The sequence below is a fragment of the Cornus florida genome, unplaced genomic scaffold (assembly GCF_030987335.1).
Source record: "Cornus florida cultivar Cherokee Brave unplaced genomic scaffold, ASM3098733v1 CherokeeBrave_3.0.0_Hap2_Chr11, whole genome shotgun sequence".
In the NCBI taxonomy this organism is placed as follows: Eukaryota; Viridiplantae; Streptophyta; class Magnoliopsida; order Cornales; family Cornaceae; genus Cornus; species Cornus florida.
Window position 1 is genome coordinate 30,104,636 of NW_026775581.1, and position 13,214 is coordinate 30,117,849.

Here is a 13,214-nt window from a genome sequence, read left to right on the forward strand (position 1 = left end):
TTTCTAAGATTTTTCTTTCGTGAAACCCTTCTTAATTTGTGACAAAAAGGGGGAGATATTTAGGGTTTTGTGTCTATCATTCAGGGGGAGAGATTCTTTTTGCATTGAGGGGGAGAACCATTGCCATTCAGGCATTTTTAGCTTTGCTATTTTATACTTATGTTTATTTTCTTGATTAAGTTTCACGGGTAGTTATGTTTGAGCTAATGTGCAGATTACAGGTTGTTACATGTGTTGTGTTAAAGCTTCATGAGATTCAAAAAAAATTTCGCGTTTTATTTCCTTTAACAATCAAGGTAATTTATTTTCCTACTTGGGTAGATTGCTGAATTGTTTTTAGGGTTTTGTCATAAAATTGCCAAAGGGGGAGATTGTGAGATATATATTTTGTAATTGGGTTATTTCGTTGTCAAAACAAGTCCGATCGAGTTGTAATTTTTCGGTTCAAAGGTTGAAGATCGGATGCGGATTTGAAGAAAGTCAAAGTCAAGTGTTCATGATATACTACACTCCGAGATAATGAGAACGATACTCTAAGAAGGTTGAAAGGTAGTGAGAACAGTTAGGAAGGATTCTGGAAGGTTCGGAACAATTTTAATTGCAAAATTTCAAGACTGGTTATGTTGAACCGGTTCAAGAGGGCTGAACCGGTTCAAGAATCCGTGGGATTCCTTACTGTCCATCTTGAACCGGTTCAGTTCTTGAACCGGTTCAATATGGTTGAACCGGTTTAAGAAGTCCTTGATGCATTAGGTTTCCAAGTTTCCATCTTCTGATGTTTTCTTTTTGATCCCAACTTCTTTCCAAGTCCTATGCACGAAATTTATCATATTTTCTGAGGGATTAGGACTTTCAAAAACTTTATGTAAACCATGTCATATACATTGGTTTATACACGGCTTTAGGGAAAATCAATTCTATATTTTGAGAAAGCCGTTAGAGAGAGAAAAATTCAGAAAATCAAATCTGATTATTCTGAAGCTAGTTTGAGAGCACACACACACACACACACACACACACACACATATATATATATATATATTCATAACTGAGTTAGTTGTGATGTTCTCTATCTCATCGGAATTGGAGCTGTATTGAAGATTCAGATATTCCGGATGATCAGCAAGATTTAATTCTTCTATAATCGAGTTTAGATCTTGAAGAACAGAAGTAAACGCAATCACATTTTGGAAGGGTTGGAGCATTCGTGGAGTATTGTCTGATTTACCTACTACTCTTTTACAAATATCAAGTGTAAGCCTGAGGTCAAGTTACTGTTGGACGGGGAGTCACAAAGCCAGAGGATCGTCAACGGTTGGTATGGTGTAGAACGATAGGGTATGAGCCAGAGTCAAAGTTCGGTATATTTTGTTTCAAACATAGTGGGTTGGTTTACTTTGGATTTCACAGTCCACGAGGTTTTTCCAATAACAGTTGATGTATTTTATCAACTGTGGTTTTTCTCGCTAAAATCCTGGTGCGATCTCTCTAACTCTAACTTGCTTTACTTTTCATATATTTGTGATTGTGAATGTTTAAATTAGTCATATAATTTAATCAATTATAAATTGAGCAAGTTAACCTAATAATCAGATCTAGGTCTTTAAGGGAGTTAATTACAATTAAAATCAACTGACTTTTTCCGCACCTCGCGTGACTCTCGTTTTCATAAGTGGTTCCGGTTATTAGCCCGCAAGGTACTACCTAGTGTGCAGCTACCGTTATATTGGTGATTTTGGGTTACTATCCCTCAGGGTACCATCCGGTGCGCATTATATGAAATAGAGGGAACTCTCATCCCCCGTACTAAAGCCATGCCCTAGCCGTAACAATTTTCAATGTCCATACAAGCTTTTCAAAAATCATCAAGTTGTGCAACAAATATATCTCATATACACAATGCACCAAAATCAATTACCACGCACAACCAAGTCATGGAATACACACAAGCCATGCCCTAGGCATTCAAGCTACAATGACATATTAAATGTCATATAAATAAATTGTGAATACTTACAAGTTAAATCATAACTTCAACTTATGGAATACTATCATGTAATCATATAACAAGTTCCAAACTACAAATTAAGTAAGAATACAACATCAATACCTAATTACCTCAATGGAAACATAAAAGGGAATTTAATTATCTTAAGTAATTAAATTCTCAAGATTATAAAACGACTCCAAATAGTCTACAAATCATATATGTCAAAGGTCATATCAATGCCTATTTTAATTTCATGATGCAAGTTAATTCTATACTAGGCATCACTAGGTGAATTAAATTTCATATAAGGAAAATAATTAAACAAAGTATTCAAGGCTCATTCAAATATTTTCAATTCAAGGTATGTTAATGAACATATCAAGGCCTACTTTAAAATCATATTACAAGCTAATTATACACTAGTTTCAATTAGGTAAATTAAACTTAATGTCAAGAAAATAAACAAATAAAGTTTTTAAAACTTATTTAAATATTCTCTATGTAATACAAATGATAGAACATGCTAAGCTCATCAACAATATCAAGTTAAAAATCCATTCAAGTGAATAGAATACTTAAAATAAAATTAATTAATCTAATTAATTAATTTTCTCTAGAATTTAAAACAACTCCAAATGTCCTCAAATTCACATATGTTAAAGAACATACCAAGAACTAATTTAATATCACATTACAAGTTGATTCTATGCTAACTACAATAATGTGAATTAAATTTTCATACAAGTGAAAGATTAAATAATAGTTACAATACTTATTCAAATCCTCCCAATTTAATATATGTTAACAAACATATCGATGCCTAATTTACTAGCATGCCACAATTTAATTCCAAGCTATATACAATCATGAGAATTAAATCTTATCCATAAAAAATAATTAAATTAAATTCTAGAATTAATATAAAGGCATGCTTACAAGTTGTATATGCTTAGAAAATAATCAATACAACATAAATATAAACCTAAAACATCCCCTACCTCATTTTGTGGCTCCGAATCCGACGATACTCTTAGGTTATGTCGGGGACTACGAGGAAAGCAACTTTAACCTTTGAGGCACCATAAAAATCCAAACCCAAACTTAAAACCCAAACTAAAAAATGGTCAGAATCGGCTTCTAATAAGGGGGAAAGGTGCGCCTTGCCAAGGCCTACGATAAACGCTAAGGCACTATGACATTTTATACGAGGGAAGAAGGTGTAAAAGAAGAAAAGAAGGTGGGCTGCCATGGCTGGTCTGGAACGTGGGGAAAAGAAGAGGGGTTGCCATGGCTGGTCTGGAACATGGGGAAAAAAAGAGGAAAATTTTGATTTATTTTTCCCAAGCTCCTATTTATAAAAAATCTAAAAAAGTGCCCTGAATGGGTCTGAAAAAGTTGAATTTGTGCAGACGCGCTCAAACGATAAAATACCGTGAATGAAAAAGAACCAAAATGAAAAAAAATGAATAACGGAAGAAACGAAATAAAAAACCGAGTCTCGTGTAGAAAGATATGCCCCGAACAAGTTCGGCACTAACCGAGATCGAAAACCCTAAAATTGGAAAAAACGACCGTGAGGAAATTTTAAGAGTACACAACTCGACTAAATGTGAGGATGAATCCCGTACGAGGATCCAGGCTCAAAATGAGGCATTTTGTAATAACTATGGTTAATTGCACAATGGCCCCTCCAAGAAAGGGTAATTGCAAAACTGCCCATAACGAAAATATCTTCCAAAAAATATTTTCTTAAAAACTCCTGAAATAAAATATTTTCAAAAGATATTTATGAAAAATATCCTAAGAAACATCAGTGTTTCTGAAGAATCCTTTCATCCACGCCCCTATGGTAGAAAGAAATAACTAGCGAGCTTTTCTCCAAAAGTAAATCTACGCTTTTCGAGAAAATTAACTGGAATAAAAACTCGTGAAGTCAAAACTCAACTCCGAACATAAAAAGGGAGGTTATGCCAACAAAGCGACAAACGGGGAAAAAGACGAAAAGTGTCTAGTGTCGAAAAACGAAAAAAAATGTAGAAATGACGCGGTCCTTTAAGAAAGTTGTTAATCCAAAGGAAAGAGTCTCGGAAATCATTTCTGAGCGTTCAAGACGACACTAAGCGATGAGTAACCGTATTCAGAAAAGAAAAATCAACAGAAAAAATTTATTCGGAAAAATCTGAGAAAAATGAAAGGAAATAAAATGACCGGATTATTACAGTTTGCCTTTGTACAGTGTTTATCACTGTATTTGTAGATGCGAATAAAAAAAAAAAAAAAATTTCTTCACTCGCGATAAAAGGAAAAAAAAAAAAAAAAACTTCAATATCAAATGTATAAATAGTGATAATACTATCTCCGTCCCTTTTTAATTGTTCGCTTCATAAACTGTAACTCAGTCCCTTTTTAATTGTTCGTATCGTAAACTGTAATTCACAATTTACAAGGCGGACAATTAAAAAGAGACGGAGAAAGTAATTTTTTATTAAAAATAACAATCATTATGAATGACTTAGGCAGTCTTGTTTAAATAATAATAATAATAATAATAATAAAATCAAAATTAAAACAGCAGGTAAGCTGCTCATGTTAAGCACAGGCGCATGTCAAAGTACTACCACTGTACCACATCCATATCCGCATCTAGATAAGTCTGGCTGATGGGCTTATCTTCATAGTCAAAGCAGACGAATTAATACTATGAACGGCGTTCAAACCCATCGCTGTAATGGAGAGCCCAAAATCACACCCAAGTTCACCCATCCTCTTTCTTTCTCATTCCTCACCAAACTTTGAATTATCAAACACCAACCCATCTGTTTCTCTGCGCAACATCTTCTGCATGGGCTCTTTCACCATCATCACCAGTAGTAGACTAGTACTACTTTTGTCCTGCACAGTACTACTCGTCGATTCTGGGCCCCTCTCCTCCGATTTCATCCGCCCAAACTTCACCGCCTCCTACCTCCAATTCATCGACAACAGCCCCTCCGGAGCTTTCTTGGCCTCTCGCAACCGGACCTTCATTGCAACCATCACCAACCCAAACCCCGAACCCAACAGAGTCTTTTACTTGTGCGTTCTTCACGCCCCTTCCAACACCATCGTCTGGTCCGCCAATCCCAACGCTTCAATCTCTGATTCTGCCAAGCTCCGCCTCACCGCAAACGGTCTCACCATCATGAACGACGCAGGCAACGTGGTTTGGTCCACCGCGCCATTTCACGACCCTGCTGTTTCCTTGTTACAGCTTCAAGATTCCGGCAATTTAGTCCTGCTCAATCGCTCGAATGCTACTTTGTGGGCAAGTTTCGATCATCCCACCGACACCATTGTTATTGGACAGAAGTTGCCCGTTGGTGAATCACTGGTTGGTGCTGCGACGGAGGACAACTTCACTGCCGGTGATTATCGCCTTACGGTAACCGGCGGCGACGCCTTGTTGCAGTGGAATGGGTTGACTTATTGGAAGCTGTCTATGGGAACACGGGCTTTCAAGGATACAAATTTTCCCGTTTCCTACATGGGCTTGAAATCGAGCAATGCTACTACAATTACAAATGGTCTCTGTCTATTTGGGGACAATGGGTCAACAGTTGTGATTCGGATGGACTTGGCGGAGTCTGATTCTTTTAGAATTGCAAAGTTGGGATATGATGGTCATTTCGTTGTTCAGAGATTTGTGAGCACGGAAAACAAATGGGTTCAAGAATTTACAGGTCCGGATGATGACAATTGTCGAATTCCATTCGTTTGTGGCGAAATGGGACTTTGCTCGAATGGAAAATGTTCGTGTCCGGCTAGTTTTCAAGCAGCTACTCAGATGGGCGGAGGTGGCGCGTGCAAACCCTCCAACGCTTCTTATTCCTTGTCCTCAGCTTGTGATGATGATACTCAATCCAATTCTTCCACCATTTCGTATTTGGGGTTGGGCAAAGGTATGGACTATTTCGCCAATGATTTTTCTCAACCTGCCAAAAATGATGTTAATCTGTCTGTGTGTCGTGATCTTTGTTCTCGGAATTGTTCTTGCTTGGGAATTTTCCATGGTAATTCTTCTGGGTCTTGTTATCTACTCCAAAACCATTTGGGTTCCATCATGGCAAGCTCTGAAAGCGATCGATTGGGTTACATAAAGGCTCTGGTTGTATCTTCCTCACCAAACCCAAATGCTGATGAGGAGGGAAACTTCCCAATTCTGGGTTTGGTACTATTGCCTTCCTCTGGGTTCTTATTAGTCACCCTTGTTGCTATGGTAATTCTCTGGTACAGAAGAAAAGCAAGGCGTTCTAGAAATGGGGTAGTAAAATTAGGCCGCAGAAACTCATCCTCGTCGGGAGAGCTTGAAACATTCTCTATCCCGGGTTTACCGGTGAGGTTTGATTACGAAGAGATTGCAGCTGCAACTGATAAATTCAGCAACCAAATTGGTTCAGGTGGATTTGGGACGATATACAAAGGCACTCTCCCGGATGAAACTGTGGTGGCAGTGAAGAAGATTACTAGTTTGGGTGTGCAAGGAAAGAAGGAGTTTTGCACTGAGATTGCTATTATTGGGAATGTTCACCATGTCAATTTGGTTAGACTAAAAGGTTTCTGTGCACACAAGAGGCAAATGTTTCTTGTCTATGAGTATATGAATCGGGGTTCATTGGATCGTACCCTCTTTGGTGACGGACCTGTTTTAGAATGGCAGGAGAGATTCGAGATAGCACTTGGAACAGCTCGCGGGCTTGCTTATTTGCACAGTGGGTGTGAACACAAGATCATCCACTGTGATGTCAAGCCAGAGAACATTCTCTTGCACAACAATTTACAAGTGAAGCTATCAGATTTTGGGCTTTCAAAGCTGCTTAGTCCTGAACAATCTAGTTTATTTACGACTTTGAGAGGAACCCGAGGCTATCTAGCGCCTGAGTGGCTGACTAGTTCTGCCATCTGCGACAAGACAGATGTGTATAGTTACGGAATGGTGTTGCTAGAGGTAGTGAGGGGACGGAAGAACTGCACATTACAGACAGTCAGCCATAGAACAGTAGATGATAGAAGTGGTGGAAATGGTGGGACATCTTCATCTTCCTCTGTCTTGGAACGTCAGTCTGTTTACTTCCCCCTGTTTACATTGGAAATGCACGAGCAGAGGAGGTATTTGGAGCTTGCTGACGTGAGGCTTGAGGGAAGAGTCACGTGTGAGGAAGTAGAGAAGCTAGTGCGGGTTGCTCTGTGCTGTGTGCATGAAGAGCCATTGCTGAGGCCGACCATGGCTAAGGTTGTTGGCATGTTAGAAGGTGCACTACCATTGGGCGAGCCGCGGGTTGAGTCTCTCGAATTTCTAAGGTTCTATGGCCGGCGATTCACGGAGGCGTCAACAATAGAAGAAGGGTACAATGGGATGAATGATTTTGTGTTCCATCCACAAGTAAATGCCAGTTCTAATAGCACTACTAGTGATCCACATAAAGTCTACTCTTACATGTCTTCGCAGCAAGTCTCAGGTCCCCGCTAGTGCGCTAGAGGCTCAATGCTCTCTTTTATTTTAGCTGGAGGAGTCCATGGACGGTATACATTCAGGTTTTTTCTTTACCTTCCATTGAATAGACTCAGATCTAACTCCCTACCAATGCTTAGGTAGTGTAATGGTTTTTTTGTGCTTGCCTATTGAAATTGCTTCAAAGTATGGTGCTCTCTTACTAGAGACATGTAGCTTTTTTGTGGTTGGCCATTTGACTCCATATCAATATGAAGATTTGCTATCTGGTATAGTTTTTTGTTCAAAAGTTTGTTGCTGTTCTTCAATTCAAATGTACATCACATTGTATAAATTATGAATTCTTTTTTTATTTTATTTTTATTTTTTTAATCTAGTATAAATTATAATTCTTAGATTATATATAAGGAATCCTTTGTGTTGATAGAAAATTTGTCAAAAAGAATAAACAAAATGTTCAAGTAAGTACTCGAAACACTACGTACCCAAAAAAAAATAAAATAAAAAATAAAACTCACAAGTTATACATGGGAGCAAATCCTCTCCAGTGAACTGTTCTGCGATTCTGTCATGTACACCTTTACTTGGCCAATATACTTTGCCATCTCATCGGGTTTTTTTGAGAGCCCTTAATGCTGGGTCCTTTTGGACTACAACATACATTGAAGGATAGAAACCGAAACATCTTTTTCCGTTAATGTCCCAAAAAGTTAATTTATAATATTAAAAAACAGACTTCAAAATTCTAAATCAAAAGCAAAACTCATTCCTCTTCCCTAGAAAAACCAATTCCTCTTCTCTAGCTACCCTACTATGTGCTTGGGGATGCCTTTTGAAAGTAAGGCAGGTTTGGAAAACAAAGGATATCTTTACCTTCTCATTGATTTTGTTTTTTCTGATTAATTATATCCATTGACTTCAAAGCTCAATTGCAATTGTTTCACATTTCAAGTGTTGAGGTTGTGGAGCCTGATCACTAGTTGAATTATTGTTATGGAGAAGTCCGACCAGTCGCACTTGCACTTTGCTAGTAAGTTGCGACAATTATTTCCTTTATGGGTTTTCCCTTTCCAAAAGGTTTAGACTTGTGGGGCCAGTTATCTTCCTATATATAGTTGGTTTTGTACCAACCCCTAGGTGAAGAAGTTGTGTGAGAATATTGTGTTGGCACAAGAAAGAGAGTAAGAGAGAGATTGAGAGGTAGAGTGTTCTCTATTTTAATCCTTCATCTTTTTCACAGTAAAATTGTTCATTGCACTCCGTGGACGTAGCTCAGAGTTTGGGTGAACCACGTATATCTTGTGTTGATTGTGTGTGATTGTTTTTCTTCTCTGATTGCCTTGGTTTGAGAATGTAGGGAACAACAGGTGTTTGTCGAAATTTGAAGTCTTTCATATTCGACCTATCTAGTCAAGTGGGAGTAATGGTATCAGAAGACATCCATGATTAAGAAGTTTGATGGCACAAACTTTAGTTTCTTGAAGATACAAGTTCAGCATTACTTGTTCCAGAAAAATTTGTATCGACCTTTTGAAGTGAAGTCAGAGGATATGTAGGATGCGGAGTGGCAATTGGTTAATTGGAAGGCTCTTGGCACCATTAGATTGACATTGTCAAAGTCAGTTGTCTTCAACATTCGGAACGAGAAGATAGCGGTGCTTCTTATGGAAGCTCTTTCTAGCATGTATGAACAACTATCTGTAGCGAATAAGGTACACTTGATTAAGAAATTGTTCAACTTGAAAATGACCGAAGGTGGTAGGGTTAACAAGCATCTAAATGTGTTCAACGAGATTGTGATCCAATTAGATTTTGTTGAAATCGACTTTAAAGATGATTTCCGAGCACTACTAATTCTAGGGCAGTTACCATAGAGTTGAATTGGCATAGTTACTGCGATTTGTAGCCCTGCAGGCAGGTTTAAGTTGAAGTTCGATGAAGCATGATTTTGACTAAAGAAATTAGAAGGCAAATAATAGGTGTTTCTATTAGTGGTTCAACATTGAATGTTGAGAGCAGATGCAAGAGTTAATAAGAAGAAAGGCAATGGTAATGGACGTGGTAGATTGTAGTTAACGGAACATCACAGTCTTAAAGCCCCAAGAGTTATCATAATTCCACAAATATGAATGTTATTGAGTGTTTAAATTATAGCAAGATGGGTCATTATTGAAGTTACTGCAAATCTCTAAAAAAGGATAGGGACAATAAAACTGAAGCAAATGTGGTCTTAGAAGAATTAGATCATGCGTTGATATGGTCTTTGGAGAGCAAGGCAGAGTTATGGGTTTTGGATTCCTGATCTTCATTTCATGCTACCGGGTAACCTAGGGAAGGTGTATCTTGGTGATGATCAGTCTTGCAACGGGTTGACAATGGTGAAGTACAGATCAAGATGACTAGGTATGTGAGGAAGTTCAAGGATGTCGTGCATATCCCTGACTTGAGGAAGAATCTGATTTCAATGCGACTGTTGTCAGATGAAGGTTATGTTACATCTACTAATCCAACCTTAATTTCCGTCACAAACATACCTCCGATCCCTTGGGACGATCCGTACTCACGCTAGCTATATTTTTAGTTGGAAGTGGTAGTGGCATTTTACAAATTTAAACTTGGCCACATTTTATCGCGCATACAACGAGGCCACACCATAAATCAGCAAGTTAAAGAAGCAGGTGTCTAGTGAGTTCAAGATGAAAGATCTTGGTGTGGCGAAGCAGATTCTTGGGATTTGGATTACTAGGGACAAGCAGAGAGGTACTTTGCAGTATTCTCAGGCTGACTATGTTGAATGTATTTTAACGAGGTTCAACATAAGTAATGCTAAGGCAGTGAGCACACCCTTAGCTAGTCACTTTTGACTATCTGAGGATCAATGTCCGAAGACAGAGGATAAGAGAAACTTCATGGCTAAAGTTCTGAAAGCCTCAACCATTGGAAGTTTAATGTATGTGTGCACAAGACTAGATATTGCCTATATAGTGGGAGCAGGGAGCATATTCATGAATGATCCTTTCTTTACACTGGGAAGTGATGAAGTGGATATTCAGGTATCTACGGGGTACCATAAACAGATTCCTGCGTTTCAGATGGGGCGCATTGAGACTACATGGTTATATAGATGTAGACTTTGCTGGTGAGGTAAATCACATAAGGAGTACTACCAGTAATTTTTTCATAGTGGGTACGACTGCAGTTAGTTGGGTTTCACAGTTAGAGAGGATTGCAACATTTTTCACTACAAAAGCAAAGTATATAGCATTGATAGAAGCTAGCAAGGAGATGACATGGTTACAAGGTTTGTTGACATCATTGGGATTCAGAGAGGTGAAGAATGTTTTGCAAGTGATAGTTAAATTGTGATTCATTTGACAAAGAATTTAGCATTTCATTCGAGAATCAAACACATAGGACTTCGTTATCACTTCATCACATCATTGTTGGAAGATGGGGTGTTAATACTTGAGAAGATACTTGGCACTGAGAATCCGGCCGACATGTTGACTAAGATAGTAACTGCGGAGAAACTGAAGTTGTGCACAACTTTAGTCGGTCTTCTAGCTTGTAGACATAGATGAGCACACCGACATGCACCGCTATGCACTAAAAGTTGATGGAATGGGTGTACTATTGCTCCAGCCTCCAAGTGGGAGATTGTTAAGGTTGTGGAGCCTGATCACTAGTTGGATTATTGTTCTGGAGAAGTTCGACCGGTCGCACTTGTTGAAGCAGTGATTGATAAAGGTCTGAAGAAGTCCAACCAATCGCCTTTTTGCCACCGGTCACGCTTTACTTGTAAGTTGCGGGAATTATTTTCTTTCTAGGATTTTCTCTTTTCAAAAGGCTTAGACTTGTGGGGCCAGTTGTCTTCCAATATATAGAGAGATTTGTACCAACCCTAGGGTGAAGAAGTTGTGTGAGATTATTGTGCTGCCACAAGAGAGAGGGCAAGAGAGAGATTGAGAGGAAGAGTGTTCTCCATTGTAATCTGGCATCTTTTTCAAAGTAAAATTGTTTGGTGTGCTCCGTGGACGTAGCCCTTAGTTTGGGTGAACCTTGTTGATTTTTATGTGATTGTTTTTCTTCTTTTATTGCTTGTTTCCACGTGTTCAATTACCTCCAACATCAGTTAGATCTATCTATTTTTTACAAACTGGGTTTTCTTATTTTAGTTGTTTTGTGCTTTGCACGCCTTCTCATTTCATTATTGAAAGCTCAATTATTTTCAAAATCTTTATTGTTTATTGGTTATCTTGAAAGGATTCAATTGATATAGAAGGTGTTTAGTATTTGGGTTTCCCAGAAATTGTACGTTTACTTAAAATTTTAGGAAGTATTCAATTGATCTACATCTTATTGTTGTTATTGATAATTAGAATTTCATCTCTTATCTGCTTTGTGTCTTAGTGTTTAAAAGTCTTTGGGGAAAAATTCTATTTCAACTTAACCAGCTGAATTTAGTACCATATTCTTCTCTTTTACCAGTTCACAATTCAAATTGTTCTCAAAATTTAAGAAGTTTGAAATTTAGTCCAATAGTGTGACACTTGAAGGTTTCAAGACCCTTTTTATTTTTTTTTGTTTGTTAATTGTTCTCAATTTTTATGATGCTGTTATTTCATTTGGCAGATGGATGCCCAGAGCTTGTTGCCCCGACTGGTTGTGTAATCTTGCAATTCTTCAAGTGTCGAATATTTGGGTTTTTCCTAAGATTGTGTCACTTTGAGACAGCATTCAAAACCTAACCAATCTCACAACTTTTGGATTCCGGTTCCGCGCTGAACTAAAATGGAGATGATGAAGGGAATTGCGGAGGATTGGAATAAAGATAGAACACATACCACATGTTTGGTTAAAAGAATACAGGCACAGAACATCTTTGTGAAGTAACAGGAATGCAGGAGGCAGGTTTTTGTTAATCATATTACATATGGTGGCCATTTCCTTTTAAAAAAGGTAACTTCCTCTTAAGGTTGAATATATATATACACACACACATGTATGTGTCCTTTAGTCCTAATGTTTCTATGATGAAATTTGATCAATAATCTCAACTAAGGAATATTTACATGTCTTGGGTTATAATATTCTGAAATAGAACTCCACCTTCTTTCTTGTGTACTGATAGTTGGAATTTATGTTTGTCGATGACTGCAGGATATCAACAGCAAGGTAGAGGGTTTCAGACAGTAATCCACCATCATTCGTTCATATAGATTTATGTAATTTCTAAAGTTTTTTCTTTGTTAATTTTCTATATCAAAGCTTCCCATTGTTAAGGTTCCAAATCGGAATGGTAATGGACCATTATGGAGTTCCGGTCAGCAAGGATAGGCGGATATGGGTACTCAAATTGGAGGAAGTACAATAAAACTCGAGTTACGAATCTATTGTCAATTTGGATATCCAATTCGAATATATTATTCAAAATTTCAAACTTGCTTTAATATTCAGCCATTAGTCTAACAAATCGGCTCTTTAATTATTATTTATTCAACTTTATTTTATTTAGTTTGGTTCAATTCATATTTAGTTCAATAAAAGTACACGGATACATTTTTCTAATTTTGCATAACATTTTAATACTCTGCCAGCTCAATTTCGGTGCCATTTTATTTGCACCTATAATATTTACTAACATGCATCTTTTAGAAAAATTTCTTGTTTTGAATTTAGTTGGTTTGTTTTTGCTGTCCTATTGTCTAAATGCTACTGATGAGGATAAAGAATTTT

At 37.6% G+C, this 13,214-nt stretch overlaps 1 protein-coding gene across 2 annotated transcripts; it reads left to right on the plus strand.

Moving 5' to 3' along the window:
• The first annotated feature begins 4,624 nt into the window (after positions 1-4,624).
• On the plus strand, positions 4,625-12,930 carry LOC132285331 (G-type lectin S-receptor-like serine/threonine-protein kinase At5g35370). 2 transcript variants are annotated; one of them, XM_059787510.1, is made up of 3 exons: positions 4,625-7,561; positions 12,111-12,437; positions 12,639-12,930. In XM_059787510.1, exon 1 carries the CDS (start codon positions 4,719-4,721, stop codon positions 7,494-7,496), a length of 2,778 nt encoding a protein of 925 aa, XP_059643493.1. In that variant the 5' UTR covers positions 4,625-4,718; the 3' UTR covers positions 7,497-7,561; positions 12,111-12,437; positions 12,639-12,930. The 2 variants fall into 2 exon arrangements, with proteins under 2 accessions (XP_059643493.1, XP_059643494.1); XM_059787511.1 differs by having other exon boundaries at positions 4,625-7,549.
• Positions 12,931-13,214: the final 284 nt, after the last annotated feature.

Coding starts and splice junctions, on each gene's coding strand:
- LOC132285331 (XM_059787510.1), top strand. CDS start 4,719: ATGGAGAGCCCAAAATCACACCCAAGTTCACCCATCCTCTTTCTTTCT.